At 39.5% G+C, this 16,395-nt stretch overlaps 2 protein-coding genes across 6 annotated transcripts in view; one reads left to right on the forward strand and one right to left on the reverse strand.

The window, feature by feature from the left end:
• The window catches only part of slc6a7 (solute carrier family 6 member 7), a 666,512-nt gene that overhangs the window by 179,050 nt on the left and 471,067 nt on the right, over positions 1-16,395 (reverse strand). The window lies entirely within an intron of this gene.
• Positions 1-16,395, forward strand: part of pgap2 (post-GPI attachment to proteins 2) — a 91,121-nt gene that overhangs the window by 41,790 nt on the left and 32,936 nt on the right. For 3 of the 5 annotated variants that reach the window (XM_051926498.1, XM_051926497.1, XM_051926499.1), the window contains 2 exons: positions 737-845; positions 9,907-10,026. In XM_051926498.1, coding sequence (XP_051782458.1) covers positions 737-845; positions 9,907-10,026 — 229 coding nt within the window. Of the gene's footprint in view, positions 1-736; positions 846-4,725; positions 6,509-9,906; positions 10,027-16,395 lie in introns of those variants that run through there. The other 2 variants (XM_051926501.1, XM_051926500.1) reach the window with 1 other exon arrangement.

Genomic DNA, 16,395 nt, shown 5'->3' on the forward strand with positions numbered 1-16,395 from the left:
ATTCTTATATACACATTCTGAGACCACGTGCCCACTAGCAATTGTGCAGTTGCCATTTTTAAGGTTAAGTTTCTCTCTTTGCAGCGTATTAGGTAACCCTGGTAACTGCTTGATTGCCTGTCCTCTAGTATCTTCAGGGAATGTGACATGTTTCCAACAAGATGGACCTCCAGGCTGTAAAGTGTGGAAACTACACAAATCTTTTTTTTTATTTTTAAATTGTTTTAATTCCTTTTGTGCTTGGATGACTTCTGTGTGCTGTGTATTTGTTCCACATAATTTCTTCTTTGGTTTCAAATTAGTAGTTCAAAGACACACAGTTAACGTGGCTGCTGTCTGCAAATTTTTAAAGTGTAGTTTTGTGGGAACCCTACATTTACCATTTACTCTGTATTCCGTCTAGGGGTAATCTTTGCATTTTTTTTCATTGCTGCCAATTTACTTTCCAAGATTGCATAAACTTGAATGAGATAGAACTATCGATCTAGACATCCATTGTCTTACCCATTTACTCCAGCTCAAGACAGACAGGACAAGTGTGTTCATAAATAGTGAATAGAGGGATGACTCTAACACATGTTGTCATTTTTATTATAATGCCCATCATTTAAAATCGAAGGCTGTGCCTGGATTTACCTGAAAAGGGGAACTGATGTATTATTTTGATATTTTTAGTTTTAACAATTTATATTTGAAAATTGTATAATAATTTTATATTTGCTTTTTCTACCCCTAGGCCCTGACCTCATATACATGGAAGAAGCGCTTTTTCATCATCAATTTGACTTTTTTTGTGCTTTCCCTTGTGTCCTTTGTTAGACACAACAGCTACTGTGAGCCAGGAGGTTAGTATATTAAAAGCATAGCAAACTGGGCAAAAGTAGTCTGTGAAAAATGTGTAATTTTGTAAACCCAGTTCAGTTATTGAATCAGTTGTCTCCAAATGGCTCTAAAAAACATTACAAATAAATGATTTTTATTAAAATTGAGTTTTTCAATTCACCTGTAACATAACCTTTGATTCCTACGCCAATACATATCTGTATACAACCAACCTTTAAATGATATGCTTATCTGGAAGAATAGTCATTACCAGTCCTTTTTGCTTTGTTGCACCTCCTTGTGGTTTGTCACTCTTTTGACAATGACATCCTAGTACGGTTACATTTCACATACTGTAACTTAAATCTTTGAGCAGGCTTCGGTTTCAGAGTCATACAGTTATGTGACAGATGCTTTGTAGAATTTTAAAGTAGATTATTTGTTTGTCATTTTAAGATCTCAACCTTGGGTGGACAAACCATTTCCTTGAGTGTATGAAACTCTTAATCAGATGTTATTTCTGCTCTCTGCTTATTTGCCAGTTTGGCCAATTATAATGTTTCTTAAGGAAATCTTGTTTTTCTTGCATATTTAAAAAAAATATGTTTTATGCATATAAAAGTTGCATGACTTTGTAAGTTTCTGTTGAAGTTTTGTATTTGAAAATATGTGCAATTGCTTCATTACTGGTATTAATAAATTGAAATGAATAGATACAGTTATGACAATGGAAAATTATATAAAATACAAGGTAGAAAAGTATCTTTTATATACATGTATATTGTCAGACGGCCATCTAATTATGGAGTTCACAGTACACTTGCCAGACATCAAGAGGCACGAGTAGAGAATGTGCATAACCGGTTGCAGGGCAAAAGCTTTGAAATATGCCATAGCAAGTGTGTCCTGCAGATTTCTAGTTTGAAATCTTTGAGGAGAAGTGGATAGTGAATATTCTTAACATGTAGAATGCCCGATTCTGTGCAGTGATGAATTTCCTATATTTTGGAAATTGGTTAGTTGCCCTTCGTGGACCTTTATACAGCAAATGTTTGTTCCGATATTTGAAGTGATTTGGGTGCACTTGTGTTGCTAGTTCAGGTGTAAACTAGAGAATTGGCTGTTCCCTATAATCATGGAATTGTTAATACCGTAAATGTATTTCAAAATAAGCATGCAGTAGTGGAGTAGTCAATGTGAACTTTTAAAATCTACACTCTCAGCAAACTGTATCCCAGCCTCCATCATCAGAAGGTATTGCAGTGTACCATCTAGAAGTTACTTGTGTTTTAAAATATATTTAAATTTAAAATATATTTTGTAATGATGTATCAGTCTGCACAACATTTCATGAGTCTGTGTTGTTAAAGGATAAGTTTGGTATTTTTAAAGTGGAAGTTATTTCTTCACAGACATGGTATATATACATTTGCCATGCAAAATTGTGCTCTAAATTCAAGACGTTTCTATAAATTAAAAAATTGCCAGCACTGGTGCTTTATATTGTAGGTTAGGGGACATAGAGGAACAGCTTAAAAAGAAATAACTTCCAATAATACCAAACTTAACCTTCAGGCAGCTCGATGTTGAAAGTGGTGTGTAGATTTCATTGTTTAAAGCATGCTAAGCTGGAAAGGTTCATTTCACATGAGCTCTGGGTGTTATACATAGTTCACAAAATGGCAAATCTTTTTATATAATACGCTATGGTAGCTGTCCGTTTGTCTGTCCAGGATTTTAAATCGCCTGTAGCTCGCAAACTGTTTGACATATTAACCTGAAATTTGGTACACATATAATACGTGACTTCTACTGTCTGCTTTCGGGTGATGATTTTTATTACTCTTTGTTTTTATTTTATTTTATTGTAGAATTAACTCTCAGCAGCGCGCGGCTGTGCAGCACATGCGTAAGGGCGCCGTTCTCATTCCGTACCATCTTCGCCATCACTTCTCCTGCCTCTTCATATCTTAAATCATTCTTGAGGCGGATTGAAGAAGTGAAAATTTAAAACATACTAAGTAATTGCAGCACATTCAGTTTTAACGCGAAAAGATGCCGACGGAAGAAGAGCAGAAGTGGGCTGTTAGAGTTGAGAAAACAAGAGCTGCTTAGGAATCAGCATGCTAAACGTACAGAGAAAGAGTATGAAAACTATATGTCAAATATATTCACTGCACGTTATCGTGCAGTACGCCGTTACTGGTTATTAAATAACTGATTTAACTGAAAAGGACATGCATACACATTTCTTAAGGTAGAGTATAAAATTGTATATTTAAGCTGAACATGCTTCTTTAAGAGTGCTGATAAGCAACTCAGCTTCAGCAATGTGGTCTGTGTGAGGCAAGAAGGACTGAAGCAGTTTAAACAAAAAAAAAAAAAAAAAAAAGATTAAAAGTTAACATGATTGAATTGTTCAAAATTATGAAAGGAATTTGTAAATTAGGAAAAGCGTGGAAACTACACAGCTTTTTATTTTATCTTATTGTCTTATTGGTTTGCTGTTCAAAGACGCACAGTTAGCTTGGCTATTGTCTGTAAATTTCTTCAGTATAGTTTTGCGTGAACCTTACAATTGCCATTTATTGTATAATCCACCTAAATATGATTCTTGTGTTTTACCCATTGCTGCCCATTTACTTTCCAAGTTTACATAAACTTAAACAGGATTGGTCTATTGATCCAGCCATCCATCATCTAACCTACTTAATCTCGTTCAGGGTGTACAGGACAAGTACTGTATGTCCATAAAAAATAAATGGATGGATGACATTCATACATTTTGTGGCTTTATTATAGTGTTCATCGTTTAAAATCAAAGGCTGTGCCTGGAACTATAAGAAAAAATAAAGCTAAATTTGAAATATTTGCCTGATGATATACAGTTAGGTTCTGTACATTACTACAATAAATTTTAAATGAAACAACTCCGATGCAGTTGAAGTGCAGACTTTCAGCTTTTATTCAGTGGGGTGAATAAAACGATTGCATAAAAATGTGAGGCAACTAAAGCACATTTTTTAACACAATCCCTTCATTTCAGGGGCTCAAAAGTAATTGGACAAATTAAATAAATGTTCATTTCCAATACTGGGTTGAAAACCCTTTGCTGGCAATGACCGCCTGAAGTCTTGAACTCATGGACAAAATTCATTGTGGTAATGTACAGAACCAAAATTAGAAAAAAGTTGTCTCTGTCCAAACATTTATGGACCTAATTGTATTAGCCTGCATAACATTACATGGGTTTGTATTGTTAAACAAATTAACATTGAAAGTGCAGTGTGAAAATACCTTTTTTTTTTTTTTAAAGGATACTAAGCTGGAAAGATTATTTCAGATAAGCCTCAGGCATTTTACAAAGTCCATACACATCTTAATGTAAAGTGTAAAATTGTATGTTTTGGCTGAATGTTTTTTTAAGAAAGCTGATGAGCAACTAAATTTCAGGAATGTGGTTTGTGAGAGACTAGGAAGAACTGAAAAAAACTGTTAAATCTTTTTAGTGTAAGCAAAAAAAATATATTCAAATTTAACATGATTGAAGTATTCAGAATTATGAAAGGAATTAGTAGATATGATGTTAGCTGTTAATTTAAAATGAGTTCTTCAACTAAGACATGGGGTGCAGATCAAAATATTATTGAGAGAAAATTTTAAGCAAATATTATAAAGTATCTTTTCACACTGCAATCCATAGTTAGAGTATGTGCAATACATTACCAAGCTGTGCAGCCAGTAATGGTACTTGGGTTCATTCAACTCTGAAATTGATGGTGGTATTGAAAGTGCGAATTGAAAAACATGGACAGCATAGGTTACTCATCAGTTTTTCTTGTGTTCATTTGCTTTGTTCTCTGACTCACTCCTATGTTTCTCTCTCTCTCTGTTTTTCAACAGTTTACACAATATTTGCATTACTGGAGTATGTTGTGGTTCTTTCAAACATGGCATTTCACATGACTGCCTACTGGGACTTTGGTAACAAGGAACTGGTGATTAGCTCACCACAAGAGGACAAGCGCTTTTAATAATAGCCACAACGTGGTGACAGTGGGCAGTCAGAATTCCCCCCTGACTGTACAGGTGCACACACACAAAACTTGCTTATTGTGTGCCATTGGGTGTTTTTTTTCCATAAATTATATTTACAAACTCCACTGAATTTGAACCATTTGTCACTGTATTTATAATTAGTTGTTTTTCTGATTCTTCCTGTTAAGTGTTGATTTGTGCACAAGTCGTCTCTTTTCTTAATGGGGATATTTTTTGTATTCCAATTATGTGTTTTTTAATTTCTTTAATACCTTTAGTATATTTCATAGTGCTTTCAGTCAGTTGGGCCTGAATCATGCAAAAATCAGAGTTATCTTCTAATTATTATTTTCTGACAATTTTGATATAAACAGATTACGTTGTTCCTAATTGACTTGGTGACAGTAGCATTCATTTTTGTCAAATGAATTTAAATGTTAAGATATCAGAAATTTCTTTTCATGTTTTATCTACTACATTGCATTACGGCTATTATGCTGCGGAAAAACACTGTTCAGTGGGACACGACTGCTTACACAAGACATAATGGCGGAAGCACGAAGGGCTCTTTGACAGTGGACAGCTGATGTGATAAGAGCTGTAAACTGGAGTGTGAATTTCTAATTTTCAAAATGAGCTTTGATTTGCATAAGACACTTTACTGCCAAAATCTGAACACTGTAAAGTTCTTCAACTGTATTTGGTATGATTGTTTTTTAAATGTGTTTTTCATATTATGTCAAACAGAACTATGAAGTTTTCTATTTCCCAGAGCACAATTTATTTATTCACTGTATTATGGCACACTGTTGGTTTTAAGACTGGTAATTTTAACTTGTCAGTTCTCATGATGAATGCTGGAAGAGGTGCTTTATAAAAACATATGAAAGCAAGCCATGAATCTGCATTTTCTTTTGGTTGGTTTCCCAAAGAAACATTTTGGTCAATAACCATGAAATGCTTTCCTATCTTAGGCCCAGGAGAATATTGTGAACCCCATTCTTTGACAAGAGGACGGTTTGTGCCACTAAGTGGTACATTTGTTTGGTCAACTGGATTCCATCTTTTTTGTAATTCAGGTAACACTGAGGTATCTGGATCATCTTAAACTTTGCACCATTTATGCAAAAAGTCAATACCTGTGCTTCATTACTTGCAAGTCATTAATGAATAAATAAATACTTGTCATTAATAAATAAGTTATAAACATCCAAATTGCATTTATAACATTTTCAGAGATTTTGGTTTGTGAAGGTGGGCAGAATGTTGAAATACCTCCTGGCTGATAAAGGGAAGTACTTGATCTAACCCTAACAACTGGGGAATCATTTTGTCCTTTTAAAAGTTGGATGATTCTGTCCATCTCATTAAATGCCAGGACATTGTAGCCCTGTAGTTAAGGGAGTGAGGCCCTTTTAGAGGTGGGCCAGAGGCATTCTATGGGCTTGACCTTGTCAAGACAATGTGAGGTTCAGGGGGCAGTGGTCTCCGGTGCGAGGAGAAAGCTAATTGCGGATTTCATGTTTTGATGTGAATTTGGAGTTGGAAATTGAGTTGATAAGAGTGCTTTCACCTTCAGAGGTGGACAAGGCACCTCATCAACATAACCCTTCTTTCTCTGTGTTCATAATAAATTAACTTTTTCAATGCGTTTTATGAGTTTCACTTCTTCTTTGTACTAAGGGTTAGCACAAGGGCCCTCCCCTCATATGCATTTTGCATAGTCAACATGAATGTGATGAAAGGAATCCCACAAGACTCTGAGAAATTGTCTTATTTTAGAAATGCAGTGCCTTCAGAAAGTATTCACATCCCTTTATTTTTTCACATTTTATGTTACAGCCTTTGTGCTAAAATCATTTAAATAAATTTTTACCCCTCATCAAGCAACACTCAATACCCAAAATGACAAAGAGAAAACTGTTTTATAGGAATTTTGTATTAAAATTAAAAACAATATTACATTGACACAAGTGCTCAGACTCTTTGCCATGATGTGACTCAGGTGCGTCCCATTCTATTGATCGCCATTGAGATGTTTCTGCACCTTGTGTGGAGTCCATCTGCAGTCAATTTAATTAATTTGACATGATTGGGAAAGGCAATCACCTGTCGAAAAAGTTCCACAGAGCAAAAATCAAACCATGAAGATGAAGGAATTACCTGCAGGGCTTTGAGACAGAACTGTGTTGAGTCAGAGATCTGGGGTAGGCTACAGAAACATTTAGCTGCACTGAAGGCTTCCAATAGCACAGTAGCCTCCATAATTCATCAATGAAATAAGTTTGGAACAACCACTGCCCTTCCTAGAACTGGTCCCTGGCCCAACTGAGCAGTCGGGAGAGAAGGACCCAAGGGTCACTTTGACTAAGCTTCAGAAAACCTGTGTGGAGACTGCAGACACTTCCAGATGGACAACCACTACTGTAACACTCCACTAATCGGGTCTTTATGGCAGAATAGCTAGATGACACATGAGAGCCCACTTGGAGTCTGCAAAAAAGGCAACCCTAAAGGACTTTTGGACAATGAGGAACAAGATTCCCAGGTCTGATGAAACCAAGATTGAACTATTTGGTCTCAATTCATTGCATCAGATCTGGAGAAAACCAGGCACCACTTATCACCTTCACAATACCATTCCAAAGGTAAAGCATAGTGGTTTGTATTTTTAGTGTCAGGGACTGAGAGTCTAGGTAGAGTTCAGAGAAAGTTGAATGAAGTAAAGTTCAGAGATATCTTTAATGACAACATGCTCCAGAGCATTCCCTTCAGACTGGGTCAACAATTCATCTTCCAATAGAACAATGGTCCTGAGCACAAAGCAAAGACAACACAGGAGTGGCTGGGGATAATTCTCTGAATGTTCCTGAATTGTCCAGCCAGAGCCCAGATTTGAACCTAATTGAATATCTCCTTAGCTCCTTTCTAAAATTCTCTAATTAATGAAAAAATTAAAGGAATATTTGCACCAAAACCAAATGTGAATAAATTGAACAGATCAGAATGCTTTCTGAAGGCCTTTACACAAAGATGTGTTTGCAGGGTTGTGTGGATCCCAAGTGGTGATATAATTGTCCTTTACTTGTTTTGGGGATATATATATATATAATATATAATATATATATATATATATATATATAGTTTTCACAGATGAGTGCATATGCTAATGCTACATTTCCATGTTTTCCAGTGAAGGTAGCTGATAATAAGAATTATTATTATTACTTGGGGGGCTTTGCCCCCTGCACGCTTCACTTGCTAACCCCTAGGCAGGCACTACGCGCTAGCCTCTTTGCAGTTCTGACACTTGTATAATGGGAAGCGGATGTACAATTTAAACAGATTATTTGCATGGTAATTGTTACATATGCATAGTAGAACTAACTATTTTACGTTACAGTGAGTAATTAACCATGTTAAAAAATAGTAAAACGTAATTTGAAAGTAAATTATGTTTCATGTTGCATTAGAGGTATTCGTTGCATTATACAATTTTTGTTCTGTTTGGCTTTGAAATTAACAAGCAAATACTTTTTATTGTCAAACGTCAGTAAAAAACAATTTTTTGAATAAAATTTTCGTCAATATTGCATTGAATTTTTATTCTGTGTTTGGACTGTCATTGTGACAATGCCATTGAATTTCGTTTCTTTCTCTCTTAAATAAAACGACTTTTTTAAATGTTTGGCTCTGAAATTTGTTAATTGTCTTTGCAAAAGCTATTCTAACGGGAAACTGTTAACGTTTTAATACGAATGGCATATCAAGATCTCCTTTGTTGTCTAATGTTATCTGCGGAAGATGTACTACATTACCTTTCTTGGATACATTCTTCTTTCTACAGTAATTCGTGCGGTGAAAGACTGAACGGTGTTAACGGTTGTAGATATTCTTCGGGATATTGTAAGTTGATGTTTTCATGTTCCACACAATCCCCACCAACTGTTTCAGCAGAGTCTATTAATGCGCCTTTTACCAATTCGTAACCAATCGTCATTTTTGCCGTTAAATTTGTTTGACTTCATCGTTTCTCAGTGCTAGGATTGCCCATGTACTCTTTTCTTCTGTTGATAACCCTTCGTGATGAAATTTTTAAATAAGATTTGGACATAATACATCTTCTTTAATTGGGAACTTAAAGTGAGGAAAACGTTAAAATTTATAAGAGCTGAGAGTGCAGGAACTGTGTCTGTCAAAAGCCTTCACACGAATGAGAGGTGAGAGGACCGTATGTGTGTGTGGGGGCCATTAACCAGAAATGATCGAGAGGAGGGCGGGACTTGAGAAGATCCTTTGAAAAAAAGTCTTGCCTCGTCGCTGGATTTTTTTTTTATATAACAGAGAGATTTCCAGAGCCCCCATAACTGAGTTAGCACATTTCAGAAGTTTTTCTTTAAATCAATTCTTGCTAATCTTACAGTAGACCACCTTGTTTCTTCTGTGTTCCTTATGCCACATTAGGAGAGTATGGATTTGTATATTTTACTTTTTTGAGAAAATCAACAGGTTTTTTTTTTTTTTTCTTTTCTTAAAAGTATCACTGACTTTCTAAATATTTTATCCATCTACGTTACGATGAACATGCAAATAATAAAGGGAGAGAGGAGATCCTATTAAAGACTACTGTCTCCTTGTTCCTTGTAGTGGGAACAATATGGTTCAGAATTTTAAGCCCCAAGTTTAGCCATAAAAGTGGAATGGAGGCCATCATGTTATAAGTAGTGACTGCAGCAAAGATGTGTTTATTACAGCATTTCTGTCCTCACCAATTTTTGTTGTTCAGTTTCAAATGTGGAGTCTTGCACACCTTTAACCAATTATGGAGCCCCAGACGATTGGAAGTGCAACTATTACTGGGGTCAACCGTGCCTATCAACTCCATGACCTTCTTAAAGTCCTTTTGTGCTGGGACAGTCATTCAGAATTAGGTGAGAATTGGCACAAAAGCTGAAATGTTGCTTTCTCCTTCAGAAATATTTTGCCTTGTGTAATGTATGTGTGGTAATTGTTGGGTTTGATATTTATTAATTTATTTATTTATAGTGATGACAACACAACTGAAATTGAGCCATACAGACCCTTACCAAGTAACTGCTGTGTTGGTGCTTATGTCGATAACGACCTTCTCGGCCTTCAGACTGCATGCAGAAGTGATCAAAATGGGTAAGAAATGTTAAAAAGTGGAATCCGACTTAAATGCTGTTACCTTAATATTCTGCAGTATACAAATGTTCTCACATTTGCATATATGTAGGAGTTTAGAAATTAAAAAGTACAAATTTTACGCCAGTTGAATACAAGAGACTGAGTAAGAAAAGTCGATCAGACAACCTAATCCTTATTTAGAATATTCCCAGATCAGTGATTCTTATTTCATAACATTCAGAAGTTTCTTCTGAAACACCTCATAAAATTTCCTACATAGTATGAAAAAAAGTTAGATACAGAAAATCATTAAATATGGGACCATTAATTTGAAGTTTTACCGCAGTTGTCCGTTAGGCCTTAACACCCAAACTCCTCATTTTCATTTTGTTTCAGTCCATACCACCGGACACCACGTTATCTGCCTTAAATCAGCTTTGGTTCATTTGAACTATTTAAACACATTTCAGTTAGCAGATTCTGTGTGATTGTGTAGCACACTGTCAAAGTGTGACGCGTACAGGCTTCCCTGAATCACAAACAACCACTTTACAAAACTCATATGTGAATAAAGCTCTCGCCTAACCTTAGTCAGGGATGGTTTTCAAGTGTGCACCTCCAGCACTAACACCTGATCATCGAAGAAGAGTCTGACTGCAGATCTCCATTGCCAGAGCTGTGTGGTATCATTTAGAGACCTGTGGCTGGAGGTGTGAAGTGGAGAATCTTGGGAAAGAGTTGCCATTCATTGGGTCTCCAGAACTAAAACAGTGGTTTATAGGATAAATGTGTGTGTGGGTGCATGTAAAGGAAGATATGGAGGCCATGCATGAATAAATCTATAATGTGACTGTATGGCAAAAACAGCAAGCTTAAGCGTCTCATCAGTAGTGTGGGTGAGGAATGCAAGGGAGCTACTGCAGTATCGGGATTCCTGTGATCGTCCAGTCGTTCAGGTGGGCATCAAGGTCAGGATGAGTGTAGCGTAGTCAATGTTTTTAGTATGTGTCTTGGATCTGTAACGTTTATTTCAGTGTATCTGATTTCTTATGAACAGAACCAAACACATTTAGGGAAGACAGCTGACAGGAAAAAGACATGTGCCTCTCACATAACCCACGAGGCAGGGAGATGAGATGAGGCAAGTCAAGTGTGACGCAGTGCTGAGGTGCCCCTATTTCGCCAGGGTCGTCAGGGTCGACGGCTATTCCAAGGGTTCCCAAGCAAGCAACGTCTGCAGTCAGCAAACCAACTGGACCTGTGTTTGGAGGTTGCATGTTTTAAAGAGAAGGTATAAAAATCAAAGAACTGCATGAAACTCCAGAGCTTTTCTCATTTCTCTCTGCTGTTATTTTCACTAACTCAATTACTTCACAGTCATTTTGAAGGAGACAAGCAGAGGTGCCCATTTTGCCCTCCCCTCTTCAATCTTTCTCTTGAGCCTCTAGCTATTGCTTTACATGAGTCACACCTAATCTCTCCCATAATCTTGCATGGTACTCCCCACAAAGTCGCCCTTTATGCTGATGATATTCTGCTTTTTCTCAGTGATGCCCCTTCTGATCTCTCATATGTTCTTAATTTATTTGACGTCTATGAGTCTGTGTGTGGCTATTCCCCAGCTCTCCCTGGGGAAATCCAAGGTGTTCCCAAGTTAGTCGAAAGCTACAATCCCTCCAGTGTGTCTCCACCCTGTAAGGGGAGCCGCCGAGTGCGGACATCCTTACAACATGCTCAAACCACATCAGCTGGCCCCTCTCAATCTGGAGGAGCAGCCAGTCTACCTTGAGACTCATCGCCACAAGTGAGGACAAGGAGGTCGACCAAATGGTAAACCCTGTTCACCACCACGGGCCGGTAGAGCAGCAACAGAACAGATGCCACCGCGCCAGTCTGCTCGTCGATCTTGCCTTCCCTTTTTCCATCACTCGTGATGGAAGATCCAGAAATCCCCAGATACAGTGATCCCTCGCTATATCGCACTTCGCCTTTCGTGGCTTCACTCCATCGCGGATTTTATATGTAAGCATATTTAAATATATATCGCGGATTTTTTGCTGGTTCGCGGATTTCTGCGGACAATGGGTCTTTTAATTTCTGGTACATGCTTCCTCAGTTGGTTTGCCCAGTTGATTTCATACAAGGGACGCTATTGGCAGATGGCTGAGAATCTAGATTACTTACTTTTCTCTTTCTCTTGCGCTGACTTTCTCTGATCCTGACGTATGGGGATTGAGCAGGGGGGCTGTTCGCACACCTAGACAGTATGGACGCTCGTCTAAAAATGCTGAAAGATTATCTTCACGTTGCTATCTTTTGTGCAGCTGCTTCCTGAAACGACATGCTGCACGGTGCTTCGCATACTTAAAAGCTGGAAGGGCACGTATTGATTTTTGACTGAAAAACAAACTGTCTCTCTCTCTCTCTCTCTCTCTCTCTCTTCCTGCTCCTGACGGAGGGGGTGTGAGCTGCCGCCTTCAACAGCTTTGTGCCGTGGTGCTTCGCATACTTAAAAGCCAAACAGCACCATTGATTTGTTTGCTAGAGATTGTTTTCTCTATCTATGTGACATTCTGTGCTCCTGACACGCACTCCTTTGAAGAGGAAGATATGTTTGCATTCTTTTAATTGTGAGACAGAACTGTCATCTCTGTCTTGTCATGGAGCACAGTTTAAACTTTTGAAAAAGAGACAAATGTTTGTTTGCAGTGTTTGAATAACGTTCCTGTCTCTCTACAACCTCCTGTGTTTCTGCGCAAATCTGTGACCCAAGCATGACAATATAAAAATAACCATATAAACATATGGTTTCTACTTCGCGGATTTTCTTATTTCGCGGGTGGCTCTGGAATGCAACCCCCGCGATGGAGGAGGGATTACTGTACTTGAACTCCTTCACTAAGGGTGTTTGTGCCCCCCCCCCCCCCCCCCCCCCCTTAAAATCTACTCTTTAAGAGAAAAAACCATCAACTCAGACTTGGAGGTTCTGATCCTCATTCCAGCTCCTTCACACTTGGCAGCGAGTACATAATGAAAGTCACAATCAGATGAGGCAAAGAGAACAATATTATCTGCAATAAAGAAAACAACAATTGGTGCCCCTAACCTCCCCAACTGGACAACCTCAAATCCTTGGTTGTGCCTTGATATCCTGTCCATGAAAGCCACAAACAGGAATGGTGAAGGGGCCCTGATGAAGTCCAACACCCACAGTAAATTAATTCGACCTAACAGCTAGTAATTGGACAGAGCTCTCGGCACATTCGTATAGGCAATGAATATCATTTTGATAATTACAAATCTAAATGGACCGACGACCCTGTTAAAGTGTAAAGGCTTCAACTTCAGAGATTGCAGTCTGCTCATAAAGGCGTTGATAGTACAACATTCACATTTCCCGACACGACTCCATCCATCCATCCATCCATTTTCCAACCCGCTGAATCCGAACACAGGGTCACGGGGGTCTGCTGGAGCCAATCCCAGCCAACACAGGGCACAAGGCAGTGAACCAATCCTGGGCAGGGTGCCAACCCACCGCAGGACACACACAAACACACCCACACACCAAGCACACACTAGGGCCAATTTAGAATCGCCAATCCACCTAACCTGCATGTCTTTGGACTGTGGGAGGAAACCGGAGCGCCCGGAGGAAACCCACGCAGACACGGGGAGAACATGCAAACTCCACACAGGGCGGACCCGGGAAGCGAACCCAGGTCCCCAGATCTCCCAACTGCGAGGCAGCAGCGCTACCCACTGCGCCACCGTGCCACCCCCGACACGACTCCTGCTTCGGATATGAAGTTGAACCCCTGGGCCTGTCTGAGAACAGCAGTGAAAGAAACCCAAAGTGGGAGCAGAGCAGCCGGCTGCGCACCTTGAAAGTGTTTTAGTCTTTGCTTCCACTCCGTGTTGAACGTTTCCCCTTTTGTTTTCTTTTTTCAATATCATTGGGAACATCTGACATCTGAGGTGTAGGACAGCATGTAATTAAAATAACTGAAGTGGAAAACCACAAGGTTTTAGTTCTGGTTCACCAGTCCGCACAACATCTGGCTAATAAAATAAATAAAAGCTCAGTGAGAATTGTGATCTCGACCAGCACTTTCAGAAGGTGCTCATCATGAAAGACGCTATATGAAATGATGCAGTGTGGCCGACTTTGGGCATTGAACTCTAAACCACAAGGTCACCAGGTCAGTGACTCTCAGTGTGTCAATTAGCCTGCCCAAGTAATAATTGCATAAAACAATTTTTGCTGTAGTTAGAATTTAGGCTGCTTTGGGCTTCTGCTGGAATGTGAGCCCATAACGGGGAAAAAAAAGAGGGCTTGGAAAGTGGAGGTGGCCTTAGACAGACATTGGTCTGACCATCTTGTCTCTTTTGTTCACTCCCCTGCAAATGCTGACCCTTGGTAACCTGGCCCTGACATGTTCCAGTGGTCCCAGCAGAGGCACAAACATTGAGCGCTTTTTATTTCATCACATTTCGGTCAACTGCTGGAGCCCACCCATATAATCCCCCCCCAACACGACTTTGCCTGTAGAATGATTATGAATTGAAATTCAAGGAGTCTTGCCAAGTGTCCGTGATTAGCACTGCTGCCTCACGACCTTATGAGTCTTGGTCCCCATCTGTGAGAGGCTTGTTCGTTCTCCTTGTGTGTTTCTAATTATTTATTTATTTTTGGTGTCCTGTTTACTCCCACATCTGACACCCACGCTTGGCCCAGTGTGCCCCAAGATGGACTATGCAGCAAGTCTCACAGCCCCTTTGTCATCCGTTGGCCTCAGGGTTTTAGCTGGTTAAACACATACGTGATGTAACTAGTTTTAAGGATATTTTTTCACCTTTGGTACAAGCGTGGAAATTGTAAACTCTATTAAACAAGTCGTACACGCATTAATTTATACTGGAAATGTAGCCACATTATTTATGTAATTACCCCGACCATCACTACCCGCCGTTACACGCACACATCGTCCTGTGAAAAGACTCTCCACTTGACACCTCCAGCCACAGGCCCCTGAATGACATCACTGGGCCCTGTGGCTAAGGGCTGTGCCACCAGAGGTCTCTGGCCAGACTCCATTGGGTTATCTTGGCAGTCATTCAGGGTACACCTCGCTGCAGCTTGCAGAATGGAGCAGGGCTGGATATTTGGTATCTTTTTGCGATATTGTGAACATCCTGGCTTCAAAAAAAGATCATGAAAAGCCATTACTGACACTGTGAAAAGTGAAGTGATTAAAGTGTACCCTTGCCCTGATGCCCTCTATTGGTGCCAGGAGTAACACACACATTGGGGGCTTTTTATTTTGTTACGTTTTGTCCCACCACTGGAGCCCAACCCTACATTCTCGCACACGATTCTGCCTGTGGAACGACCGTGAATTGAAATTTGAGGAGTCTGGCCGAGTGGCTGTGATTGATTAGCACTGTTGCTTCACAGCCCTAGGAGACCCCTATGTGTGAGAGGTTTCCATCTTCTCTCTGTGTCTTTTCATTTTATATTTTTTGGCTATTCCTGTTTTCTCCCACATCTCAAATCTGTACTTGTTAGACTGAATGACAGCACAAAGCTGGCAGAGTCTGAGTGAATGTACCCCATGATGGTCTCACAGTCTGTACGGTCACAGCCAGGTCTCTCCCTTTGTCATCTATTGGTCACAAGTGGGTGCAACTTGAGATGTTTGATCATCCATCCATCCATGTACAGAAATCCCTTAGTCTGGTTCAGGGTGTAAGAGGTTAAGGCTTTGGTAGTGATGGGCACCACGTATGAGGGGGAGTCAAGCTAAAGTTAGAAAATTGAACAAACCTTAACAAAACTGATGCTGTCATTTCTCAATGCACTTGCACCACCTGCCTGGAAGTGCCAGCAGAATAAAAGGTTTTGTCTTGTCGTCTCAAACCATTCGTGCACCACTTTCTTCACGTCGTCCTCTGTCTTGAATCGACGACCACCCAGATGTTTTTTTTATCGGTCCAAAAAGATGGAAATCACATGGTGCCAAATCTGGTGATTAAGGACGATGTGGCAATACCTCAAACTTCAGTTTCTCCAGACAAGCCTTGGCATTCTTAACAGTGTGGGGGCAGGCGGGCATCGTCTTGCAGCAAAAGGACTCCTTGAGACAGCAGTCCCCACCGCTTGGATCGAAAGGCAGGCTTCACATTGGTCTCCAGCAAGTCACAATAACTTGCACTAGTGACTGGAGTACCCCTCGGCATGTAGTGTTCGACAATAACGCGAGTGCAAAACCTTTTATTCTGCTGGCACTTCCAGGCAGGTGGCGCAAGGGTGGTGACGACATTGAGAAATGACATTATCAGTTATGTTAAGGTTCGTCCCATTTTCTAACTTTAGTTTGACTCCCC

This window comes from Erpetoichthys calabaricus, chromosome 4, assembly GCF_900747795.2.
Source record: "Erpetoichthys calabaricus chromosome 4, fErpCal1.3, whole genome shotgun sequence".
In the NCBI taxonomy this organism is placed as follows: Eukaryota; Metazoa; Chordata; class Cladistia; order Polypteriformes; family Polypteridae; genus Erpetoichthys; species Erpetoichthys calabaricus.